We start from the raw sequence: 27,429 nt of genomic DNA, 5'->3' as shown, positions 1-27,429 counted from the left end.
ATAGAATTTCATCGGGATTTATCAAGTATAATTTACATTACCTAGACACGGGTCTTGTATCGAAAGGTCGCGCGGTATAAACGCTAACGTGTTCGGTCTTCCGTGTTTCCGTGGATCGAAGAATATCGGGAACGTCGATTACGACCGGAAGGTCAACAGTACCGTGAATAATTGGTATCTTTGACTCAATATCTTGAACCACCGGAATATGAGAAGTGGCAACAGCAGTCGCTATTTGTATAGAACCGGAAACCGCGACGGCTGGTCGTACGGTAGCGATCTCAAGCGGTCTTGTCGTTGTTAATACCGGTGGCGGTGGTACCATATCCTAAGATACATTAGATGTTATTTTTATTTTATCTATAATTATAATATATTTTTATATTATAATGTTATATTACAATATTATATTATTTTATAATTATATATGAGGATAAATAATTTACAATCTTAAATTGTTTAAAAAAATGTTCAGTATACATTTACAATTTATTTTCTTACTTGCGACAGCAGTTCCACGAGGAAAGGTCTCGTGAGTGACGGCCTTGGACTGGGTGGTACCATATTTGTGCTAGGCAGGGGTGGTGCAACCGTCGTCGATTCCTTCAAAGGTATATATTTTGGAGGTTTGAGACCCGATTGGTCAGGCGTCACCAGGGCGAATCTGTCGTCTACCGACACACGAGTAGTAGTGATGTCTACCGGCGGCGGGGACAATCCGAGTACATTGCTCGACGGCGGCGTCGGTGGCGGCGGAGGTTTAAGTCCGTCTTGCTCGTTTTTGTTCGATTTATTCGATCCGGCTGCTGCATTCAAGGGCGGTGGCATCATATTTCTGGAGGGAACATTCATTTCCTTGTTATTCACCGGCCGCGTTTCGATTTCGTCCCGCTCCTGGGAATCCGACGAAGCAAAATTCGTTTGATACGCTGTGTTCAATGTTTCGTCGTTCTTCTTGTTGTGTAGCAAATTGTTCTTCGTGACTAGCATACTTGGCGGTCTTTCGGTTTGCGTCTTGCTGTCAACTTCCTCGCCCGTAGCCTCGACCGACATGGAGAACTTGTTTGGACGATCGTGCGTTTCTACCCCCGCGGTGTCGCTCGAGATGATTACCGGTTCTGGCACTTGAGGTTTTGGTTTCGTCAGAAGATGAGGATATTCCGGATGAATCCTTGTGTACGTTCCGTGTTCCGGTCGACGTTTATTGCCGATCGGACGAGATGTGGTAACATTTTTATTCTCAGCTATTTTCATGGTAATTTCAGGAATTCGAGAATTATGTCCCGTTGATATCTTCTGTTGAGATTTTATATCCGACATCACTACATCTGTGTTCCAATTCTGGAGCTCGTGATTCAATTTTATTCCGTAATTTAATGTCTGATTGATAAAAGTTTCTCCAGCGTTCGGTTTGACATTTTCTGGACGTTTTGTAGCATAATCAGGTCTGACTTCTAATTTAATCGGAGGTTTCGTTAATATTTCCGGTTTGAGATATATCACGGGCCTCGAATCAGGTCTAATCGGTCTGGAAAACGGTCTGCCTGGCCTATCTACTTCCGCGCCGAATTGAGGTGTAATTGCTGGTGGCTTTAGATCGATAGTGTCGTCGCGTACGAGCGAATTTAGCGTCGTGGCTTGTCCGTCTTGCGTCTTCTTAACCGGTTTTATATTGTCATTATGAGGTGCAGGTATGCCGTGAACTATTTCGTAATCAGGTTTATTTTCTTTTCGTTTGTAACCGTAAGTGACTTGATCTACTGTGTGACTGTTGTAAACGCCGAAAGGTTTTCCTTGTACTATAGGTAATTCGTAAGGTCTCGTGTTGTAGATATTGGAACCGTAAGGTCCTTGCAACAATGGCTTTATTTCGTGTTTATAAATTATGCCCTGCTCTTGCTCAATTTCCAAAGGTTTGTTCATGGCTGTTCCATACAAAATTTGTGGTTTCAAAGTTTGATTAATACTTGGAGAATACATAGAATCTATCGTATTTTTTTTATTTTGGTTATCATTTTCCTGGCTCTTGTTTCCTTTTACATGATAATGATTCTGATAATTGACATATTCTGAAGCACCGATGTCAGAATCAATATCCAACGTCTCTTCTATCTGCCATTTTTTAGAATGATCTTCTGGTGTTTCCGTAGTAGATATGTGAGAATGTTTATTATTTTCCAATATCGAACTTGGATATAAAGGATTGTGATATTCTATCGCTCCAGTAGGCACATTATCGTTCTGTTCACTTGGCGAATGTCCAATATTCTGTACTTTGTCCGAATAAATATGCGACGGTTTATTTTGATTTCCGCTTTGAAGAGTAAACACTTTAGACGGTATTCGAGTAGGTTCCTGATAAGACTGAGAATTCATTGACGGACGATGTGGTAATGTAAAAGTATGCTGCGTGTTTACCGGAGGTCTTTGCGATCCAGAATACGTTGGTTTCCTGATCGCGGGATATCCAGTTGGTCGTTCTATGAAGACATGCCTGTCTAAAGGACGGTTAGTGGTTGGTCTTAATATCGGTCGCGGTCTCGGTCGATTGTTTAACGCGAATCTAATTGGCTTTTTATCAGATTTCCAGTTGGCACCTAACGATATCTCGTTTCCAGAATCCGGTTTTCCAAGGAAGATATAACGATGTGGTGCCTCGGTCGAGACCTCTGCGCGTCTCGGTGGAACTTGTTCTGTCGGATTCTGACCGTTTGAGAAATGACCACGCACTGGCGATTGATGGACGGAATGAATAGGTGGATGAGGAGCGGGTTGTGGTCGAATGTTTACTGTCTCTGGTTTATGATGTACGAGAATTTCTCTATGGACGTGGCCTTGACTGGAAGTTCCGGGTCCGTCAGGACGTTTAATGAAATGAATTTCCGAAGGTCTTTTGTCGGGTCGTATTAAGGGCGTTTCTGGCATTTCTTGCGGCCTTCCGTGTACGGGCGACAACAGGATAACGTGCGAATGACTGGAGAAACCTGGTTTCGAAGAACCAGGCTTGAAAGTAGCAGGTGGTGACGGAGGAACCATGTAATTAGCTGGATTTTTCTCGCTTGAATATTGTACCAAGTCCTCGACCTAAGCATATTTATAGCAGCATAAAATTCACCTCTTCATAACAAAAAGAAAGATATTTAAAAATTATTATATATACCTTTTGAATACCAACGAAACCTGGCCCAGCTTCAGGTTCTGGATAAGGTGAAGGATCGTCAAAATATTGACCACTTATATGAGGTTCATTGGTGTCTCCAAAAATCAGAGCTTGCGTGCCACCCTGAGGAATTACGACATTAGCTACTTGACTTGGTTGAATATTGACCAATAGAGGTTGTCCCGTCGACCTATCAATGACATGTGGGACTTGATGAACTATCGGCTCGGTTGGTAACGGCTTTGATTCTGAGCCCTGTATAATAATAGAAGTATCCGGTAATAAAGGATCTTTTTGTGCCCACGGTGGTCGTTTCTGTTCTTCTGAAGACAACACAGTCGGACGAGATATCTCAATCGGTTTTTCCGGATGAATCTTTAAAGAAATTATCATGTATTGCCATGCATACACGCTGCGCAAATAAATACTCCGGAAAAAAATTTTATATACATATAATCGAATATATATATGTATGTTTAATTATATATAAAATATGTCCACACATATACATATGTTTTTTTTTTTATCTTGTATTACATAATCTTTGTCCGTACAGAAATAATAATAATAATAATTTTGCATAATTTTCTTAAAAATAAAATTATAGAAAGAAGACAGATTTCACTTTTTCCAAAAAAAAAAGAACGATGCAAAAATTATCCTTTTAATTATTTTTCTTTTTTCTATTTTTTTTTTTAGAGATAGAATATATACAAGAAAATAAATATATGTGGACATATATTTAATATATAATTGTATATATATTTATATTTAATTATACATGTATTTTTTCTCGGATATATACGGAGGAATAATATACAAAAGGCAAACATACTTCGTCAAATCTCGCAGGTGATAAAGGCGGTGTTAAAGGATCTTTGGCACTCCAAGGTCTTCTATATTTCTCCGAACTCCATTCCGGAATTTTAAGATTCACATTGGGATTTGCATATTGTTCCACATTCGGTCTATCGGGCGGCTTCAGCAAAGGATCGTTTTCCAAGATATCTTGTTTCGAGACAATTCTATTGGGCGGCATCGATTGAACGGGAAGCAGTTTTTGAGGCTGCTTAGAGACTGGATGTTTTGGAATATCAAGAGGAATTGAGACTGGTACTTTTAAATGTTCCTCGTAAATCTGATGGGCCGGCAAAATCTGCACTTGCGGACCTTGCACGGTTTGTTGTGTTTGTACATCGTCGCGATCGTTCTCCAAAACTTCTAACACAGGATGCACCGGAATATTCGGTACCGGTAAAGGCGGAGGTTTCATGCCGATGTGCTTTTCGTCTTTCAAAAATGTCTGCGGTAATCTCGGTGCCGTTTTGCCCGGTTTTCCTATGATTACATCGCTGTTTGCCGTGATTATTTCGCCCGGAGATATCGGTATGCCGTCTGCAAGACTGCTGGTTACCTTGTGACGCGTTTCGGCTATGTAGTTGTGATTGAGATTTGCCAGATGAGCAGCTAAAAAGAGCAATTTTTTGCAAGACATCGGATAAAATATTAATAACGATTATGGGGAAAAAAAAAAACCTTACCGATGTGTTGACTTTCAGCGGTTTCTATATCACCATCAGCAAATTCTGCAACGGGTATGTAAATTGGCGACCGTTGTGTCGTGACTTCTTGAGTTTCGGCGATAGATACGGTGTCGTTTCTACGAGAGGCAGTGCTTTTCGCCTGCAGCAATCCAGCCATCGCCGTAATCACCGGTCCCAAGGCAGACAAGCTGTTTATCCCTAAAGAACCCAGACTAAGAAGATTACTGACTTGAAGATCTTCCCCGGATTGAGAATTCGGACGTTTGTTTTGTGGCTCGTCAGTTGATAGCGTGCCATTATTATCCTATAGAAAAGTGTAGAAAATTTTGACATATATTGAAATTTTCGTACATAATTACGTGAGAGAAACGTCAGCATTTTTAAAAAAATTTATTAGAAGAAGCTTATAAATAAAATGTACCTGATTATTGTTTGAATCTGCTGGTTTCACATCAGAACTAACATTCTGCGACACCGTATCTGTCGACATTATAGTTGTGCTCGTGACACTCTTCTCGTATTTTTTTATATCCGTGAAAGAAGTTGATTCCGGGAGATTTGAGGTCGCTGTTGGATCAATCTGATCCTCCTCGTCGAAAAAGATAATCGTCGAGCCTGTGACGACATTTTTCACCGGATCGGAATGGTGTGCAGTCGTCAATAGAGCATTCATGTAGTCGGCATCTAATAAACTCGGCGCTATCGATTCCGTTACGACATTCTCAACGATATGCGAACGAGATGTCACGGTGGTTGACGTTTCTCCATCCGGGCCAGCCTAAAATAAAAAAGAGACAAAAAAATGTTAAAGGTATATATTACACATATATATAATTCCATTATAAAAAATCAATAATTACCTGCAGTAGCGTCGTAAAATAAGTGAAGGTTGTAAGATATGTTTTGGTAGCAAAAATCTGTATAGGTTCTTGCGTAGGATTAATTGGAGCCGTTGTCATGGTGGTTTTTTTCACCGGCACTTTCTCTAATACTACATCAGTCGATGTGGCCACGTTCGTACGAACTACCGTGCTACCCTTTTCTAGGAATGTATTAAAATACGTATACGTGATGTAATATGTTTTTGTTATATCTGTCACGGTACCGTCAGTATTGTCCAAGGCAGTCAAGGTAGTTGTGACGCTGGTCGGTCGTGGTGGAGGTGCTGATTCTGTTACAATCAGCTAAAGAAAAAAAAAAAGACGAAAAAAATTATACATTTAATAGTAAGGGCCGATAATTAAAAAATTATATAATATGATAATGAGGGTAGAATTTGTGGAAAAGCCAGCTAACCTGGGTAATCGTGTCGCTGACCGTTTCTATTTTCGTTCGACCTTCTTCCATAAATGTTTTTTCTAATACTCTGGTACTGAGATATGTATTTGTTTCCGGTCGCGGAGCTTCTGATGGCTCGAGAATCATGTCCAAGTAATGCTGCGGTGCGGTAACCGTGTTTGTTATAACTTTCGTGCTACTTTCCAAAGCGTCTTGTACATCCGGATGATCCGTGTTCAAGGTCAGATATGTGTAAGTCGTTTTAAATACTTCGGTACGTAAAGTCGGGGACGCTTCCAGAGTCACAGCTGCCGTCTCGGAGCCGGGTTTTCTATGTCGTTCCTCTGTCGCCGTGTTTGCTACAACCTATATAAAAAGAAAATAAAAAAATTATTATATTAATATACTAACCAGTTTTATACAAGTTTTTATACGAGTTATTAAAAAAATTTGACATCTGTAAAGCGTTTCCATTGCTACTTATAATATGAGAATATAAGAAAAATATTATTTCATTTAAAGAGACTAAATTTTTTGGTTAAAATGATCTTTTAATTATTTTTTTTATAAAGATTACTTATATCTTTCTTTTAATAGATAGTATTTAATGAATAATTTTTTTTAATAAGTAACATTGTGAGCTCTATCAATACCGTGTTTTTATTGCGTGGAAAAAATGACTTGAACAACTTGTAATACATCCATCTTCTTTGTCCATTTTATAATTTTTACAATATAATTTTTTTATACCTCGTCAATATAGAAATAAAAACACTTTAGATACAAGTTAGATAAAATATTCTCTGAGATATTAATTTGAAATTATTACTGTTAACTTATAACGGCAAAATTGGAATAAAACTTAAATGTTTAATGTATATATATTTTATTTTTTGAAAAAGTAAACGTGTTCAGGTGTGTATGTGCGTAAGCACCTGCTGCTCTGTAGTGACGGTAGTCGTTCCATCCTTGGTGATCGTGCTGAGATACGTGAAAGTTGTTGTGCAAGTTTTCGTGACAAACTCGTTCGGTTTATCCTGCGGCAGAAGCATGACCACCGCGTCTGACAAGGTGAGGGTAGGTTGAGGATTCGAATTCTCCCATCGCAGAGCCGGAGTGGGTCCCGCGACGATGACTTCCACGCCGTTTGACATTACGCGGGTTGCTAGATTGAACCTGCGTCCTTCCTCTTCATCCTTCGCCTCATATTCTCCTGTCGTTACGATTCCATAAACAACGATATATCACAATGTGTTGCATATGTGAGGGGAAAATTACCTCGCAATAGCACGATATTACATTTCTCGAAAAATATTGTATACATGAAATAAAATATCTTTTTTAATAAAAAGATATAAGCTTACCTATATATTGTGTTTGTGTGGCACAAATTAATATCGCGCGATCAAGTATCTGTATTATTATTAAAGAGAATAGTGTATTCGGAATACAATCAAACGTACGAAAAATTTTTACAAAATATAATCGATAAAATTATATAGTTTACACACACAGTGTGATTAATATCGTACAACAAGAAAAAAAAAAACGCAAATTTAGATATGTACAGCGTCATTTTTTGTCATATACAATATGTACATTTCATATACAGGGTTGAGTGTAATGTATAGGAAAAATTTAGATTACCAAAAGCCAATTTTATATATATATGTATATATAACACAGTATTTAACAGAGCATTTGTACAGTCTGACAGTCCGTTTGGTCTAATCGAATTCACGTAATCGAGAATCAGGAAGTCTCTATAGCGAAAAAAAAGTTTATTAGTCTAAGGATTATATTACATACTACGGCGATCACCGTGTGCATTCAACGTTAAAATGACTGTTTTTATTTATTTGTAGGTTTTTTCCTTTTATTGGAATTTTATAAATCTCGAATAATACAATTTTAACGAGATATTTGAATATTTTCTAGAATTTTCAGAAAGACTGTAACGTTTTCGAGGACACGATGTGATCGTCGCAAAAAAAAAGGTCTCAGAAGGGTAAAAGGGCTACTCACCGGCAACGGGTACTGGATTATACACAGACGATACGAAGTCGGCTGACGACTCCACGGTAGGAGTGACAGTCACCGTGACGGGCACCGTCAACGTAAGTGTCGTCACTCTCGGTCGTACGGTCGTCGACGATGTCACTTTAGTCTCCAGTCCATTCTGTTGTGTCACCACGTACGTGTACGTTCTTAGTCGCGTCGACGTCACTACCGTCTCCGTGTAATAAACACTCGTACTTGGCTCTAACGTGAGATCCGGAGTAGATTTTGTCTCTAAGCCGACCGTGGCTGGTTTTGACGGCAAAATCTCGGGGAAATCGAGGCGGGACAGTGACAGGTAAAGATCGTCCGTTAGTCCGGCCTCGATTTCCTCCGGCGTAGGCGAAGCGATCTTGGTCGTGACTTTCGTCACGGGAATTGTGTCAAGTACGGAGGTTTTGCGGACCGATAATTTTGTCTCGTGAGCGTAATTCGCGCCGAGGGGTATCACGCTAGGTATGTGCGAATCGGAGGGATAATTGGACGATAATTTCGTAGTCGCGAGTGGTATAACACTCGACGCGAATGTGGCGTCGGATAAAAGAACGGTCTCGACTAGAGAAATCTGACTTGAGTTAGAGTCAATTTTAACGTCCGGTCGTATGGGCCGTACTGTTAGCAGTTCTTCCGGGATTTCGCTGGTCGTTTCCGGTATCATGTCGTGCCCGGTATCTTCGAGAGATTCTTCAGTCTCTCCTTTCGCATCGGATAAAATATAGACTTCCGTCGTTTTAGATATTTCTGTAGTATCTTCTTCATCGGCAAGGCTTGTAGATTCGGTGGATTCAGGCGCGTTTAATGAAGTGACGTCGTCTATGAAAGTGGTTTGCTCTTCAGGGCTGGCAGTAGTCGTATATTCTTTTGTTACAGATTTATCTTTTTCTATAAAAATAAATTCAGTAGCTGGTACATCTTCATTCAATACGGTCGTCTCGGATACTTTTGCGGTAATATTGACATTTTCTAAAGAAGTATCGATCAATTCTGTTACATTAATCGACGCGTTATCAGATTCTTGCTTAGATGGTTTATCCGATGTGATTTGACTGATTGTAGTAATATTATCATATTTCGTAGTCGTGTCGAAATAATCGTCTTCGTATTCTTCATCCTTCTCGTCATCAGACGGAGGGAAAAAGAAGTTGTCGGTAATAATCACCGGCGTATCTGATGTGCTTTCTTTAGATACGATTGAACTGGCTTCCAACGATGTATGATTCGTTTCCGGCTTATTGTCAATAAGATTCGGCGTTTCTTCAAGACTAGGCGTAACGAAAATATGATCTTCCTCTTTAATGGTCGTGTGTTCGTTTTCATCTTCCTCGTCTGAATATTCGTCATCATAATCGAAGGAAGATGCGGTAAAGAATCCGGTGGTGATAATGGCAACAGTAGGCGTCGGTAGTATCGGTCGCACCGCAACTAGCTTCTTTCTAGTAACTCTAACTTTATCTTTGATTGACATCGACGTGGATTGAAGCTTTCTGCGTCTGGTTATAGTTACTTTATGCTTTCCGAAGGCAGCCTGATAATCAACAGAGTCTAGAGTATCGGACGGATCGATCGATTTGTCCGATTCGAGAGTCCTGACGCGCGTCACCACGACTCTACGTGGTGTTTGTTCGGTGGACGTGACGTACGCGAAATCGTCTGTCGTGCGAGATGTCAAAGGTCTACGTTTGACAACCGTAAGCTTGTGTTGTCTAGCGCTTCTGCTGCGAACCACGGGCACTCGAATTCGGACACGTTTTTTCGGCACATCCTGAAGAGATTCGTCCTCGTCATTGATTTTTCCAAAATTTACGTCATCCTCGTTCGCGGACCATACGTTGACGGTATCTTCTATCTCGCGTTCGACCTTCCTCTTGCCGTATCGCACCGACTCATCGTAGAGATCACCTGTAAAGGCGATGCGTTTCCACTCGTTTGTTTGAATACACAGTATCCATCTCATGCTTCATTCGCGAAAGAATCATTTCGCGATCGATATCAAAATCTTTGCGATCAAATCTCGTTTTTAACCTTTTTTTTTTTTTTTGATGCGTTAATCAATTGAAATTAAATATATAATTACGCTGACATTTCGTGTTTTGTTTTTTGTAGGCACGTCCGATTGGATTTTGCCTCGTGCACTGTGCGTTTTAGTGACATCCGCAACAAGCGGACGTGTTTGTTTGTTATGTTGTCGACGGAAGAGAGTATCATGTCCGACTTTGTCGTGTGGGCGCGCGTGTGCGGCGGCAAATCGAGGCTGTTTTGTTAGTAGGAGAAAAATGTGAGGACGACGCTCAAAAGGGAAGGAAATATTTTGAAAAGGAAATATAGAGAAGAGATTTGAGAGAGGTTGTGGGAGAGAGCGAGCTGCAAAACGGACACACAAAGATGGCTATCCCAGCGGATAGCTCTCTTTTCACCGAAGCTGCCAACTATGCACGATTCTTGCCTTGTTGTTGAAGGAAATAAATCTCGGCAGTTTCGATTATTATCTATATTACATTACATAGCACAACCCCTCGATTTTCATCAATGTTTTGCTCGTTTTTATCCACTGTAACGTGCCCGAAGAAAGCTAAACTAACGCTCTCCGAATGGAATAGAGATTTTTGGAAAGACCGTTCGGCTTCGGGCGATTCTAAGTGGATTTTGATAAAATTATGGATACTTATGATATGAAAGGGAAGAAGAGGTGAGGAGCGGAAGCAGATTTTTTTTGGCGGAAAAGGGAAAAGGGAAAAGATTAGGTATAGATGGACGTGGAAATATGCCGTCCGACGTCACCCACTACGCTCTCAAGACTTTGTGTCGGTGCGTGCGTGTCGATAGAATCTTCGCTTGCCGCTAAAATGGCGACGGCCGCCGGTCCGGCGTGTAATGACGGCGGTACGGAGGGTTGGACCTCGATAGCTTCCTTCGACGCATCTCTTCGTTTCCTGGATGCGGTAACGGATTCGCCGACTTTTACAGTGCTTAGAACAGTGCTGAATTCTCCGGGTCTGCGGCCGGAAACGTAGAGTGTCACTACACTGGATTCGACCTTGTTAGAAGCCGCGGAGGCCTTCTTCTTGTCGTTTGGTTTACCACGTCCGCCGGGTAATCTAGACGACTTCTGGTAGTCTTCCACTTCGTCCTCTTCCTCGGAATATTCGTAACTGTCGTGTCTATAGTCGGAATCAGCCGGCTGATGTCTTCTCTCGACTTCACCCGGTAGAGTGTTGCTCTGAGTGAACGGAGGAGGCGCGAACAGAGGATCCAGCAACGGATTAGAATATTGCGGCTGAGATTGTGGTTGTTGAAGCAACAGCAAGAGGGAATTTATGTTGGCCGCTGATATCGCGGCTGTTGGAGTTACTACAACGGTGTCCGTTATGAATTCCGTCGCGGTGACAATGTCGGTCGAAGAATCGACTAAAGTCGTCAGGATCTCTTTTCCGCGGAAGGTGAGGGGAATGACGGTGCTTTGATGTTTTGTTATTGTAGTAATGTAGGAAGTAGTGCGTGTGTTATATTGTGTAGTGGGGGTAGCTTGAGGTTGTAACAGTGGATTCGGACCTAATTGACCCAGTAGTAATTGCGAAAGAAGAATATTGGCGAGGGGAGCGTTACCGGACAAAGACGGCTGTACTGTGGAAACTATGTTCTCCACGGAATACACTGTTGTCGGTACGATAACCGATTGAGAGACGCGGCGACCACCGAGGCTCGCAAGAGTGTACGAGATACGTGTGGTGGGTGTCTCGTGAAGTAAAAATCGTGTAACCTCCGTCTGACCTTGAATGTTGGTACCCGTAACTTCGCTGACGATTACCACAAGCGACTTGCCGTCTCCAGCTGTCACCGTACTGTATTGCGAGGGCCTGAGAACTTCTGTGCTGGGTTGTTGCGTTATGATATTACGATGTTCCGTCACGCCGTTGTTTACCACAGGAATTGTGACTTCCGTCGGTACGTAATGCGTCACGGTTATCGTGCCGTCAAAATTCGGATATATGGTCGGCGATTCACGAATGTCCTCGTAAGAGCCTCTGCCTCTTGTCGAACCTCTTCTGCTGTTTCTTCCGCTCGTCGATCTTGAAGATCCTCGGGAGGGTACTCTTCGAGAATTTGAAGATCCGGAAGATCGATTTGGTAATCTCGATGGTCTTACTCTTCCGTTCTGACTTGTTTTACCGCTTGTTGATCTGCTGTTCGTTCTTGGAGTCGGTCTCTTGTAATCTGATCTATTCAGTGCAGCATCTTTTTCTCTTAACGTAAATTGTCTTCCATTGCTCGAGGTCGATGACGGTTTAATTCTGACAGATCCGCTTCTATTTCCATTAATAGATTGATTCGATCTAGTTTTAGGTTTATTTTGCTGATTTACAAATTCGCTTGTTTCCGTCGATTGCTCTGAATTATTAATTGTCAAACTCCGCGCTCGATTATTATATCGAGCGCTGGGTTTGGGTGCTATTTTTACAATATCATCTTTACTCGGTAGCGTATCCAGTAAATCAGATTTCTCTTCATCTTTGATAGATGACGATTGACCGGGTCTATAGAAACGGCTGCTGTATGCTCTCAATTGACTAGCCTGACGACGAACTCTTCTTGTTCTAGCTCCGAATGGTCTGATTTGTACGGCCGCTTTTTGACTTGAACCAATGGCTTTTCCAGAACGACGATTTACATTTACATTCGATCTTCTATCTTCGTGTTCTGATCCTTCATAATCGTTATCCGATATCTCTTCAACGGGTTGTTCGTCTTCGAAACCTTCGCCGTCCTGTCTTTCCTCATTTGGCTTTTCGGTGGTTGATTCTTGCTTTCTACTAAGAAAACCACGTGGAGTGAAGAGGCCTGTATTACTTGGTCGATTTCTCGTGGATACTGGAGGAGTCGCCCGACTATTTGTTCGTCCATTCGTCGCTCTGGGAACTGTCGGCGCGCTTGGTCTGTTTAAATTGCCCGATCGCCTCGGTGTTGTAGTCGTGGATGGTCGTGCAGTAGTTGACCTACCGTTTAAATTAAGAGGCCTGCGGAATCGTAAGAGCGGATTCGTAGATCTTCTGGACGATTCTGTTGTAGTTTGCAAAGGAGTAGTAGCAGTGTCACCTTCAACATACTCCGTAAATGGCGTCTCGTCCGTCAAGAGCGTCGTAGTCGTAGTAAATTCATTAGCATCGTTCTCTTGATCGTCATGCTTAATTGTAGGTTGTCCTCTCGATAACGTCGATGACGGTCGGATACCGGGTCGATATCTCGAAGAAGCGCTGGGAAACACGGAGCTCGAAGCGCGAATTGCGGGTTTAGAAGAAGATCCTCTTATTGACGTTGGTCCGCGTCTGTTGCTTTGAAACACGGACGACGGAGTTATTCTGCTTTGTGCTCTGGAGCGAGTACTGCTCGCTGGGAATGTCGAGCTCAAAGTAGCGGTGGTTCCCCGTCTCGCAGAAAATCGTCGAGAGCCCGATGGAGACAATGTTGAGGAATATGGCCCGATGGGCGAAGTGACGCGACTTCGCGACGAAACGAATCTATTACTTTTGCCGGCTAAAGTGGCGGTTATCGTGGGCGTTATATCTGTTCTGGTGATGGTCGTCGCGGCTTGTGCGCCCTTACGTTTCGGATTAAACGTCGGTCTGTTTCTGGAGGCAAACGGTCTGATTACCGGGGTGAACGTTCTCTTTCTAGTCGAGAATGTTAATCGTGATTTCTTTTTCGAACTTTGTCCATCTTCGTCCTCTTCGTCCTCCTCGTCCTCTTCTTCATTCGAGTCTTCGTCGTCGTCGGGAGATTCCGTGGAATCTTCCGAAAGGGAAGATTGGATAACGGCGGGAGAAGGCGAGTTTTCTGGAATACCTGTCGACTGACTCGGAGGTAGAGTAGAGGTCGGTGAAATTTTTGTCGTGGGATTCGGTACAAAGAAGCTCGAAGTACTTTCGATAATTTGAGCGTATCTACCCTCGATACTAGTGCCAATAACTTTCGATTGATAAAATGTAGTGGTTCCGTTATTCTCCATTTGTCCTTTAATCAGACGCACTAGGCCGGTTCGATGACCTTGAGTCGGCGGAATACTCGCTTTTTTTTCTTCATCTATTTTGGTACTCGACGTGCTCTCAATTACTTTAGCGTACGTCCCCTCGAAAAGCGTGCCAACTTGTTTAGTCGTGAAGTAAACGGTAGTGACTTCGTCGGCATCTATTACGCTTCCTTTATTCAAGGATAAAACACCCGTAGGAAGAACCGGCGTAGCTATCGACGAAGAGGATAAGGGTGGCGTTTCTATTCTCGTCGAGCTCTTTACCACTCGTGCGTAATATCCATCTACGTAAGTGCCGTATACATCCGTCGTATAATGAGTCGTAGTGTCTTCATGTACCTCACTCGAACGTATCGTTGAGATTAAACCCGTTTTCAGATTATCGGATACCTTGGTAGGTGTCATGGTGATTTTCTCATCGGTGTTTAATATCTGAATCGATGGATATATGGGGCCGTTAATCGCGCGACCGGTTGCTTGTTGGGTCGTAATATCTGGCGTCGATACGCTGGTTATCGTCTCCAGTCTGCTGGTTAAAATTGTCTGGTTTCCAACGTAGGATGTAGTGAAATAAGTGAATGTAGTATAAAAAGTCGTAGGTTCCGGCGAAATTGACGAAGTATTCACGGCGCTCTTATCGTTGGGGCTGGTTATAATTTCTTTAGACAATACGTTCGTGTCTTCGATAATTGATTTTCCAGGAGCAGCGTTACCTAAAGGCGTAACTTCATTATCCGCCGTAATTTTAGATTCTTGTTCATCAACGAGATAATCCTCCTCCTCCGACGGTGGATTCACGGTCGGTGTGTACGTCATTATTACACCGAGTTCCACCGTGGGCGTAGGCGAAACTCCTGGTGTGGCGACGTTGCTGATTGTTTCTTCGCGACTAGTGGTTATAGTATCGCCACCCTTGTAGAACGTCGTCCAGTAAGTAAAGGTTGTGAAATACGTCACCGGCAGTGTGCTGGTCGGAGCTGGAACCACGAGGGACGGCCTTAAAGTTTCCGTGACGACATTCGTAATTGTTTCTAGACGGCTGGCGACATTCGTCTGATCGCCTTTGTACATTGTCGTGAAATACGTGAAAGTTGTATAACTCGTTTGCAGAAGCAACGTCGGTGCCGGCTCTACTTCGTGGTTATTAGATTCTGACAGTTCTTGATCTTCGGGAACGGCATTTCTCTTATCCATCACATCCAGAACGGTACCGCCGCCGGAGCTGGAGGATGACACGACATCCGTAATCATAGAGCCCAGAACTTTCACATCAGTCGGAGGATTCGGTGTTACTTGCGCGCCTACTTGGAATAGCTGCTCAGTGGTGGGTCGGTCTTCCAAGGTGGTAAGAAGTTCCGTTGTTGACTCGGTGTTGTTTTCAGTCAGAGTTGTCGTTTCGTCAGCATGCGTTTCATCAATATTGGCTCGCTGAACTTTTTTTGCCAATAAGAGCGCCTCTTCTTGGGACTTTTGATGTTGAAGAGCCGCTAAATACGCCAATATTTCCGGAGGAGGAGACTTATTCTCGGCAGATTCAGATTTTGGTGTCGTCGATTGAGTTGTTTGTTGCGGAACCGATTGAACTTTTGTAGGCGTAATACTTTCCGTGACGACATTTGTAAAGACTTCAGTTCGTGTCTCGATTTCAGTTTCGTCATCCACAAAGATAGTAGTAAAGTACGTGTAAGTCGTGTAATATGTTTTCACTTGTTCTTTTACCGCTTGAGTCGCTAAAGCCGGAGTGGGACTCGGTTCTAAATCAGTGATCCATCCATCCGACGTTTCAAAATCATCAACGGTTGTGATAGATTCTGTTGGAATATTGTCGTTTAAAGTAGTATCCTGCTGTTGGAAAGTAGTTAAATTCTCTTCTGTTGTTTCGTCAGAAACTTGGGAAATCGGTTCGGTACCTTTATTAAATTTCTCAGTTGGAGCGTTTGTTGCAGACGGGAGAATATTCTGCGATATTGTGGTCGGTGATATCAAAACAGATTCACCCTTATCAAAGAGACCAGCAACAATGGCGGAAACGCCGTTTGGTCCCACGGTCTGCGTAATAACGTTAGTTTCGACGACTTGTCGACTGGATACACTCGATGTATTTTCTTGGAAGAACGTTGTTAGATACGTATATGTCGTATACAAAGTTTTAAAAATAAGTTCTATTTCTTCGTCTTGTTTAGTAGTCTGTTCTTCTTCGATTTCGCCGGGTAAACTTGGTGTTTTTGTGCTTGCTAAAGAAGTAGACGATTGAATTGAACTAATGGTCGAGGTAGGTTGAATTAATTCCGTCAAGAACGTTATCTCGGAAGAGACTACTTCTCGAGAGCGTATCGAAGTTGTAGTTTGTTGGTTGTTCGGAATAAAGAAAGTCGTGAAATATGTGAACGTTTTGTAGACAGTAGACGGTAATAATCTAGTTGCTAATGTCACTTTCTTTTCTGCATTATTCAATTTAAATCCATGTGGCTTGGGTTTGTCGGATTGATGATTATTCGGAGAAGAGCCGCCTTTAAAGGTATTAATACTACGACCCTGAGGATCTCCTGACGCGATATCATTGGGAAGTTCATCATCTAAAATCGGTTGTATCGATTCGGTTGTACCTAGTACTTTTCTCGCACTTTCCAAAATGTCTTTTAATGTCGTTAAGACACTGTCCGTTGTGCTTTTCAGTGGAGTGGTTAGTTCATTCATTTCTGTTTCTTCGTTGGTCATTGGCGTAGTGGAAGGCAGCGTTTCAGCAGTGGTATCTTGCTCGTCAGCCTCCGTTCCGGTTGTACCGTAATCTACCGTGGTATCGTCAGCTCCGTACGTTGCAGTAGCCTCATCCGGGAAGAAATATACGTTTGACGACGTATGAATAATTTGCGCATAATTTGTGCCAATATACGTGCCGTAAATAAGACTCTTGTAATGAGTCGTAGTACCGTCTAATGAAGTGGTAGAATCGATGACTTTTAAAAGACCTGTCGGTTTCAATGATCCCGTTTCGACATCAGGTACTAGCAGTAACGGTTCCGTGGACATCGTCGACGATTCAGCTTCAATTTCCTCGGTGACGCTCGGTTGAATATTACCACGATTGATCGCGCTCAATAGTTGATCGTCCGAAGCATGCTTTTGATCTTCCTCGTAAGGTCGACTGGTTTTCGCGTGTTCCATTACAGTCGTAGGACGAATTTTCAACACTGCTACGCCATCGTCCGGACGAAGCGTCGCGTCGCCTTTGATGGTAGTAGCTGGGCGTCCTATGGGCACCGGCGACGTACTCGGTGAGAAGACGATGACGGTGTCACCGACCGTGGTCGTGAAATCCGCGAAACCGTGATAAGTCACCGTGGCAAAAGCTTTCACGTCCGCCTTCTTTTGCAGCGGAGCTTGCGGTTTAAATATTTTCGGCACTCGGGGCCTGAAACTTTTAGATTGCGCATCGTCATACGAGTCGAAGCTGCTCGTCACATACTCGTGTTTAACAGTATAAGTGGGCAAATTGTCGGCCGGTCGTACTTTTGCCGGTTTGAATCCCTGGGCATCCACATTTAACTCTCTTTTATTGAATACATCGTTCTCTTTGGATAACTCATCCAGTTTCATGGTACTCTCGCTCACTCTCTCCCTCTCGGAATCGCCTGATTCCGCATTATTATTACTATTCGGTGCTTTTATTTCTTCGATAGCTTTAATTGGTGCGTTATTGAGGGCCACCTTGAATCGCCAGTCGTTTTCAAGCGCTCTCGAAGGATAAACGACATAGGGACTCGATGGATCTGGCGTCGGATCTTTATCGTAGAACACTCTGCTGGATGTAGATAAAATTTTTGCGTAGAGGCGACCGTTGTCTAAAGTCGTACCGAGGACTTGAGTGGCGAATTCGGTACTTGCCCCATCTTGGACGAACGTCCGTGCTGTTTTTGTCAATATTCCAACTGGAGGTATGGATTTTCCGGGACGGGCCGAAACCAAAAGGACCGTGGTCACTCCTGAGGAGTCAAATTTGAAAGTGAAGAAAATACCAGAGATAACGTAAAATTATTATTAACGACGTGGAACACGCGACATCGCAGCGTGTCGATATTTATCAATAAAACCATCGAGAAGGAAGAAAAACGAGAGAAGCGATTGCAACGGGACACGAAGTCGAAATACGTTTGGCCGTTCGAAACCAAGCGTAAATGTGTGCAACGAATTCGATTTGTTCAGCCACGTTTCGCATTTGCGAGTCCGTTCGGGTCGTAATTGTCGTATATACCGTGCGTCGGCGGTCGATGCAATTCGCGTATATTGTTATTTTTTACATTGTAATGTAGGTCGTCGGAGAGACGGAGTGGCGGACGGACGTTGGAGGCAGACGGCATCCAGTTGTTGAGAAGAGTTGAAGGCGGGGAGCAGACGGGAGCGATAAACAGAAACAGAAAAAAAAGAGATAGACGATCTTAGTAGACTAGCCTTCTTCTTTCGTAGCCTAGGACACCTGTTGTAATTCTATATCCGTGGTACCCTGCTTAATTTCCGTCATTATCCTACTTTTCGAAAAAAAAAAAATAATTTCTTGAATCGAGAGCGAAAGAAACAACACAGGCATGCAAGGAAAAGAAAGATGTTTAGCCATATTTATTAGCCATTGCTTATGTACAACCCAATATAGATCTTGAAAATTCTATGCTTACTAAACAATATATAAAAAAATGTATGATATAAAAAAAAAAATTTATTACTCTTTAAAATAATATTTACAAACTTATTCTATTATTTTATAATAGGATTGTATAATAAACAGAAATTTATTCTATTATTTTTCAGTCGGGTAGATTTTTTCGGAAGAATATTAAAATATCTTTTTTGCGCGATATGTTTTCAGCATAATGAATTTTCATATTCTTTGGGAAGGAACATTTCGCAATCAATCGTACGATAGGCCACAGATACCATCAAAATAAAATGACATATACATATCGTAGTCAAATGAGCGATAGAAAAGTCTTGCCCGTTTGAGAATTTTATTTACACGGCCGCACCTCGCGTCAACACGCACATAGATAATTGAGACGAGAAATGATGTATTGTGAAAAGAAATTTAAGAGCAGAGACAAAGAACAAAGCGGAAAGATTGTTCGATATCGTAAGATTGCACTCAAGCTTTGTTATATTTTAATAACTTTATTACATTTAAATTAAAAAATTAAATACTTTACATTAAATCGTTTTACAGATTACTTAATTTTGAATGCAATCCTTGTCTGCGTGTATCAGTGTGATTCAGGTGTCATAAATGTGTAACGATTAGTATACATTTTTTTTTGTTAGATACATTACATAAATATTTTTCGGAGACTTACCCTCTAGATCCCTTTCTATTCTGGAAGCCCTAATATTATTCGATAAAACTGCATCTGCGAAAGAAAAGAAAAAAGACATGTTTAACGCATGATATGTTTTTCAACGATCTAATTAGTATGCTTAATTTTTGCAATGTTGGATGCATAAGGTGTCGCTTTGATGAGACAGAGGAAACGGTAGGTGGTGAAAGGAAATTTATTGAAGGATTATGATAGTAGGAGCTTTATTTGGTCATAGCTCTTCGCGAAATAATTGCTATGCGTCATACGAATGTCGTCACATTCACTTCGTGTTTACAGAGATATTCTTTACATCGTAATAATAATTTCTTCTTTTAGATATTTACACGGTAATAGGAATGATAATTGAGGCTCCAGGTATGACACTTGCAAGGTTTTTCCGTGGATCTCGGAAACCTCGGAAACCTGATTGCATATTACTCGCAGTTGAAGAAAATAATAAGAAAAAACAAGGATGAAAAAAAAGAAGATAACGAAGACAGATAGATATACGAGTTAGGAAGGAACGAGTCTACGGATATGTGGAATGGACATGTAAAGGACGCCAGACGTCGGCGACACCAAAGATGTCGCCCGGAGGCCGCGACGTACAGTTATCTGACCGACTCCTCTTCTCGCGCGAAGAATATTTCCACGTTGTTTTCTTTCCGCGTGCACGTGAGCGCCTGTACACTTGCGTGCGCACGTGACTTTATACACACGATATATCGTAAGCTATATTTTGCGCACCTTTTCATTATAACGTACGTCGTAACCTGATTAGCGGCGATAGCATTGATTTAGCTAGAAAGAGATCTAATTATTTTATTTAATTTATATTAATTCTGAGACATTTTTTTTATTACTGTAAAATATCTACGTAATTCTTTGAGAATAACTTGTCGAGATCTGGTGCAAATTTTTTTTTATTTTAATCAGTGTCGATTGCCACCGCACTTTTTATATGCCGGACTGCATGTGATCCAGTGACGTTGAACCGGGAACGACCGGAGCAGGTGACATCCGGTTATTCGTCGACAAGTATTTCTCGTTACCGCGACAATCGAGACCGATGTACCCGGCGGTTCGAGGTCATCCTCGTCCAGGCACATTGGGTCAGCTGGTCGACGCTTCGCTGGGCGCCCTTCTTTCCCGCGTCTGGCCTCCAGCCAACGGAGCCGTTTTACGGCCCTCGACGAACCGGTCGCGTCACGTTACCCAACAATCGGCAATGATCGCAGTCGCACATACGTGGGTGAACCCGCGTTCGACATCGTACATCGCGTACAACACGATATTTTAAAGCGATTTGAATTGCATTATGAAATGCGCCGCGTCGTGGTTACGTCAATCTCTCACCTCGTACACTCACATCATACATATTAAACCTAGGCCATCATACATATTATTCATAATCTTTTTTTTTTTTATATTTAAGATTATCTTTGTAAGTATGATTTTACGTCGTTTTAAGATTCCACTCAGCTATATATATATATACACGATCGAGTGAATGCGTTGAATAAAATTGCGAAAATGGCGACAGTTGATGGCGAACCATTTCTCTTACTCTCGAGTTGCACAATTCACGCATAATTTTCGCATAGTTTTCTGTGTCTGCACAATATCGTAATTTCTCAACGCCTTTCTAGTATTCGAAGGCACGCGACAACCGCAAAGAAATATTTCGATTGACATACACGAGCGCACCTGACGATCGACTTCCACGTACGCAGCTGCATAATCGCGGTTGCATAGGCGACGGCTACCTTGAGCCCGTTTTCTCGCGATATACGCGAGAAGTGAAATCCCTCGGGGGATTACGCTCGTTTCGTAAGAACAATTGGTGTTCCATTCATGTCACGCGGTTGGCCACCTGCCTCTCCCCGCTAATGTCCAAAAGATTTTCTTCGTCATCGAAATCACGGACGCTCCCGGCGAGATTCGTTTAACGACAGCGACAAGTAATGTTGCGCCAACAACGAGATTCCACGACGACAGATAGGCCCATCAACGGTCCGCGATAAAAAAGGGCGCTGCGAATCCGTAAGTGCGCTTGTGATCTCGCCGCTTTCTACGGGTTACATCCTCGTTTTTTTAGCGACATATCTTTATTCGCGCGATTTCAACACAAGTTGAATTGGTAATTTGGGATTGTCTACGGTGATTATTAAAGATTTTTTTAATTATGTACGTCCAAGATGATGAAAAAACTCTACTGTGGATTCGATGGATGTCCACGTCAATCTGGACGACATGGGTGTCGTAAGTAATTAATTATCTTGCGAGAGTGACACAAATACCAAGGTAACCTGGTCATCGACCAAACCAACGCACGAGACACCATTTCAATCTCACTTTCAAGCAGATGAATATCATATACTCTATAAATTCACGACTAGTTTGACAATAATAGTATGACAATAATAGTCTGAACATATGATATACGACTGGGGGGGCAAAGAGCTTTTGAAGGGAGTCTTTAAACATTTAAAGATACAAGTATTGTATAATCAAATGAAATAAAAAATTTTGCCTCCAGAGTAACTAAACCTAGTATCTCCATTAGTTGTATATTAAAATCGAATTTTTCATGTCTTTTGAAATCGTGTTTCCGTGTTCAGGATGCTTGCGTCAGATATAACGAATCGCATTAAAGCCGTCGCGTTGTTACGGTTTCCGGTGAAAGCTCTTTCTTCCAAAAAAAAAAAAAAGAAAAAAAATACAATGTGCAACGAGGAAGTAAACCCTCCGCGCAATTCGTCGAAATTCGATTGTACCGCGGCAGGTATGAATTAATTTCTCACGTTGCATCGAGTTAACTGGCCGTGTAATAGTCAATGCGGCCACTCGGGAATGCACATTTGCTTTGAGTCGAGTCGCGCGTGGATACGTGTGGTAAACCGAGAATAATGATGATTACTCTCACTTGCTCAATGATTTCTTGCAACCGACCAGCAATAACTGCGACGTGATTTCACGTCGATATCTTTGTCCATCTTCTGTGATTTGAAGGTAATCGCGCAAATATTTGAGATTCGCAAGAGGTTTGTTTCTATGTCGATGGAAACACAAGTGATTTTCACTCCAACGTATTATTATGTATATAATATATTTTCATAAAATTCTCCCATCTCTCAACCGATGAAACATGATTCGCAACTTTACGCTATTGTTTCGTGTTAATTGAGAATGTATCGATTTTCCACGCTAGGTTCGCGAATAACACGACTCTCGTGGGCTTCAGGCGCACGGAACGAGTTTGAGAGAGAAAGCGTTCAATCGTGGGAACCGGTAACAGTGGTACGAATCAACTAACAGTCAGTGCGAATATTGCTTAAAATATTAATTTGATTAAAAATCAGCTTCACATATGGATATTATTAGCATATATATATATATATATATATATATATATATTTATTACGTTAAAAATATTTTTTTTTTTCAATAGATGCTGATATTCCTTACTAGAAATTATATTCTTTGTCGCGTACATTTTTAACGTACAAGCAGAATACCCCGCATAAGTTAGAGACAATTTTCTAAAATTTATGATTCCGATTGCCATTTAGACAGTGATGTTACTCGGTGTAATCTCTGCCATGCGTAACATCATGTTCACTAACCATTCGCACGACAAGTCCACAGTAAGATCCGAGGAATCCAATATCCCCCCAAGTAGTTTTGTCCAGTCAACCAAGCGGAAAATGACAAGCTGCTTCCGCAATATCCGACAACCTTCTTGCTCTTTGACATCGCATCTAAATGTCTGTTGACCCTATTATCTTGAATCGCGTTTGTGTGAAAGCGAAAAAAAGTGAACCGACTTGCATGGAAAGTAGTGCGTTAATGCGTTATATATATTATATGATGCATGGATCGATCTTTTTCTTTTTTATTTTAAGTCTCTTCTAAAATAAGTCTAGATATTTATGTAGCCACTTTATATGGCGATTGCATATCTTTACCTTACTCCGGTTTTAATTCTGCAATTACTAACTCGTTTAATTAACGAGGAGAAACGGAATCGTACTGTCGATCGCGCTATCATCCCACCATCGCAAAAGAGCAGAGACGAAGGCAAAAGGCGGTGGCGACTGTTAGTAACGGTATTGCTCGGTACTCTACTTTGTGTCTGCTTCACTGACGCCGACAAGATCCTTTTTTTTGTTCCCAAGCGACCCAATAACAGTATAACTATCGGATACGATCGGCATTACTCGTGATTTTTAATTAGTTAGTTTTATTATTTAATATATTTATAGTTTATTAAATTCTCCGTAAAATTTGAATTAAGATTCGTTATACGTGTCGCTCTTCAGATTTTTCTTTCTCGCTCTTATTGTGCTTAAAGTTTATTCAGTGAAACAACTACATATTCATTTTCCCGTTTATCCAGTGGCATTTGAAATTACACGGTTGTTGAAATTACACGCTAATTCAATCTAGTAATTTTGAAACTCGTCGCGGCCAATCGATACTGCACATATGTTTAAGCAGAAAGGTCGCCGTGAAATAATCGACTTTAAAAGATAAACGCAACGTTTGATTGGTTGCTCTTCCATACGCTACGAAACATTCTGAAAAATGGAGAAAAAAAGAGAGAAAAGTATTATTTTCCTGTCTCAGGTTTACAATTGATTAATTAATTTAATAGTATTTAAACATATGCGATCTACTTCTGAAAAAACAAAATTGAATTTTAATCCGGTCAAGGATCGAAAGAGCCTAAGCTAGCACATATAAACGTTATGCGCTATACCTTCTAGCACACAACACGCCTGCTGCCACGTGAGTTTGCGGACGCACGTGACCGACAGCGTGTCCGAGAGAATGGCCGGACAAACGGATATACGGTTTCTGCTATTACAAGGACCACCTTTTACATCACTATACATACTGCTTGATAGTTTGCGTCATATCCAGCGTGCGAAATATCGGCGATGAAGTAGCAAAACGGACGCTGCGTGCTCAAAACACACATCTAAACTGGGAGAATGAATCTATGCATACTTCTAAGAGTCTAGTTCTAGTGAGAGCAAACATAGAAAATACCGTACGAGTCCAGAAAAAAAAAGGAAAAGAAAGAGAGAGAGAGAGAGAGAGAAGGAGAATTAATTTTTTTACTTATTTTTTTGTATATAATGATAATAATAGTCTTAATCATTTTATTTTATACATTTCTCTACGTTTAAAAGGTAAAACTATAATTAAAAGATATATGTGTGAATCATTATAACTGTACAGTCATAATATCATCTAGTATCATCACATAACTGTAATTTTATATATAAGTCAAAATTCGATCAATCATAACAATTATTTTGAATAATTTTGTAAAGCAAAATATATATGATTAAATTAGGTTCTCTCTCTGTAAAATATGTATTGTTTTATTCTCATTCTTCTCTCTCTCTCTCTCTCTCTCTCTCTCTCTCTCTCTCTCTCTCTCTCTTTCTTTTATTATTCTAGTAGATTTATCTTAATAGTGATTATACATTTGAAATAAAGAAATAGTAATTTAATTACTACATTATTTTTATTCCTTACTAGAGAGCATACAATTTTCTATTTTATTTAAATAATATTTTTCTGATCACGATACATAGTTTAAATGCATTTTGTAATTAAATTGTTTACAGTATACAACTTCAATCCAATGTCGATACTTTTATTTAAATTAATGACTAGCTTAGTCAGGAAATTTTACGAATGTGAAAGTGATTACGCCCAACAAATAATATACCGGTAATCAAATAGCGCTATAGAATTTTAAATATGTAAATATTCAGTTTCCTTTAAAAAGATTTTTATTTAGAGCTACAATTTTTGTTTTAAAATACTTATAATTATGCGTAAAGAAAAATAAAAACGATTGTGTCAGACAATCTTTTTGAAAAGTAGAAATTATATAAATAACAGTTTTTGTACAATTTTATAAAAACTCGAAATCTATAATAGTATAACAAGAGCGACGAGTCTTTACAAAGTATTGTGAACGGATCTGTTAAAGAAAGTCGGCAGTGATGAAACAGAATTAATTTGCGGGAAAAGCTGACACAACTGAGATCGTGTTTCAAATCACGCATTAGGTGCTATCATTAATCTGCTGTTTGAGAAATACAGTACGTTCAACTTGTCCTAACACTCGAGTAAAAGTGTCGCCCATTCGAGAGTGAGGGTGAAAGTGCGATAATGGCGAGAGAAGTTTCGATCCCGTCGCGATGGGAGACGGAGAAACGTTTCACTTTGTTGTTCGTGTTCTGTTAATTAATCTCTGCCTGTCATAACTTTATGAGTCGTATATTACATATAATAATCGTATAAATAACATAGTCATTTTAACATTTCATACGAATCTGCTGTGAATATTAAATCGCGCGATTAATAATTCCTGAACGTATACACAATAGCGTCGTACGTCACAAAGTTCGACATTGTACATGCGCCGTGTTGTTTATAAGTATAACTTTCATTGTGTTGTTCGTCATTTGCACGGCGAAGCTCGAACGAGCAGGTAGCAATACAAGTCGCTCTGTGTAATCGTCGTATCATTTCTCTATATGCGATCGCGCGAAAAGTAGGTATTCCATAAAACGCTCTATTATTTTTTACGAGTACTATATAATCATACATAACGATTACCATCGCGCGTAATTAATTAATTCCTGCGATTCGTAAGCATGTACGTAATAGCGCTCTATGTACTATAATACTCTATAATAAATATTAGAAAATGTCACACGTGCGATTATTTCTTATGATTATTAGAGATTAGTAAACCGTGTGTTAATTAATTAATTAATTCTCACGATTTACGATTCGTAAACGTATACGTATATATGTATAATAACTACATCAGAAAATTTAGCGTTTAACTTTGTGACATATTGTATATAATGCGCTGTATGCATGTGATGACCTTGTTGACATTCGTACGAGCAGGTGGTTGCTTCGTGTATTTTCTTAAAATTCAATAGCGACAAATGTATACTTGGAGATGCCAAACGCAATTATTGTCTACGGACAAGATTATCAATTCGCAGGATTAATGAACTCGTACGATTAATGACTCTAATAAGTGGCAGCTATTGAAGGAGATACCTCGTGTAGATATATTTACGTACATATATCAATCGAAGCGATAGAAAATGAGATCTTAAAATTATACTTATTTATTTTATCGCAATATTTAGAGTGATTTCTTTAATACGATACTTGAATTTAAATTTATCTCGAATCGTACTTATCACTAATTTAAATACATAATTTACATATTATTGTTTTTTTCCTTATTTGATTGTGTTTAAGAGAGAGAGAGAGAGAGAGAGAGAGAGAGAGAGAGAGAGAGAGAGAGAGAGAGAGAGAGAGAGAGAGAGAGAGAGAGAGAGAGAGAGAGAGAGAGAGAGAGAGAGAGAGAGAGAGACATTTATAATTATTAAGATTATTTATATAAAAATTTTATTTTGCCTTATTTGTTCTTATTATGTTTATTTATTATATTTTAAATAGTTTGTATATACTATTTGTAAATTATACAATTTCTTTTATTAAATATTTGTTTATAAAGCACGATTAGAAATAATTCAAAACACACACACGCAATATAATTATTTTTAAAATATGTAAAGTATTTTAAAAATTATATAATGTTTATATATTTGTATTTTACAGATCAACACATTGCTTGATACAACGCCACAACTATGTGTATTACAGCTCAACAACATTGTTACATCCCGGTGAGTTACTATTTATTTGAATTTTAAAATAATAAATTTGTATGAAAATTATATTATACATAAATATAACATTTATATATAAAAGAGAATAATAGAAAAAAAATCAAAGAATTAAAGTCTAATTAAATGAATCTTTCTCTGATGATTGAAATATAAATAAATGTGAATTTACAATGATAATAAACGTAGTGTTAAAAAAAATATTTTGTACTATTCATTTGTACAAATTGTTTGTAATATTTGAGTTTATTATTTAATATTATAATTATTATTATATTAAAAT

At 40.2% G+C, this 27,429-nt stretch overlaps 1 protein-coding gene and 1 long non-coding RNA gene across 6 annotated transcripts in view; one reads left to right on the top strand and one right to left on the bottom strand.

The window, feature by feature from the left end:
* LOC140670450 (uncharacterized) overlaps positions 1-27,429 on the bottom strand; it is a 63,112-nt gene that overhangs the window by 5,995 nt on the left and 29,688 nt on the right. Inside the window, exons 2-12 of one of the 2 annotated variants that reach the window (XM_072901050.1) lie at positions 19,402-19,455; positions 8,008-9,939; positions 6,918-7,195; positions 6,001-6,348; positions 5,565-5,888; positions 5,126-5,482; positions 4,702-5,008; positions 3,996-4,627; positions 3,161-3,535; positions 502-3,084; positions 42-328 (exon numbers count right to left, since the gene is read on the bottom strand). In XM_072901050.1, coding sequence (XP_072757151.1) covers positions 42-328; positions 502-3,084; positions 3,161-3,535; positions 3,996-4,627; positions 4,702-5,008; positions 5,126-5,482; positions 5,565-5,888; positions 6,001-6,348; positions 6,918-7,195; positions 8,008-9,939; positions 19,402-19,455 — 7,477 coding nt within the window. The remainder of the gene's footprint in view (positions 1-41; positions 329-501; positions 3,085-3,160; positions 3,536-3,995; positions 4,628-4,701; positions 5,009-5,125; positions 5,483-5,564; positions 5,889-6,000; positions 6,349-6,917; positions 7,196-8,007; positions 9,940-19,401; positions 19,456-27,429) is intronic. The other variant, XM_072901051.1, reaches the window with a different exon arrangement.
* The window catches only part of LOC140670457 (uncharacterized), a 72,222-nt gene that overhangs the window by 37,071 nt on the left and 7,722 nt on the right, over positions 1-27,429 (top strand). For all 4 annotated transcript variants that reach the window (XR_012047562.1, XR_012047559.1, XR_012047561.1 and 1 more), the window contains exon 3: positions 27,079-27,146. This is a non-coding gene — a long non-coding RNA (uncharacterized lncRNA). The remainder of the gene's footprint in view (positions 1-27,078; positions 27,147-27,429) is intronic.

Source organism: Anoplolepis gracilipes, chromosome 10, assembly GCF_047496725.1.
Source record: "Anoplolepis gracilipes chromosome 10, ASM4749672v1, whole genome shotgun sequence".
NCBI lineage: Eukaryota > Metazoa > Arthropoda > Insecta > Hymenoptera > Formicidae > Anoplolepis > Anoplolepis gracilipes.
This window is presented reverse-complemented; position numbering and strand designations above follow the sequence as displayed.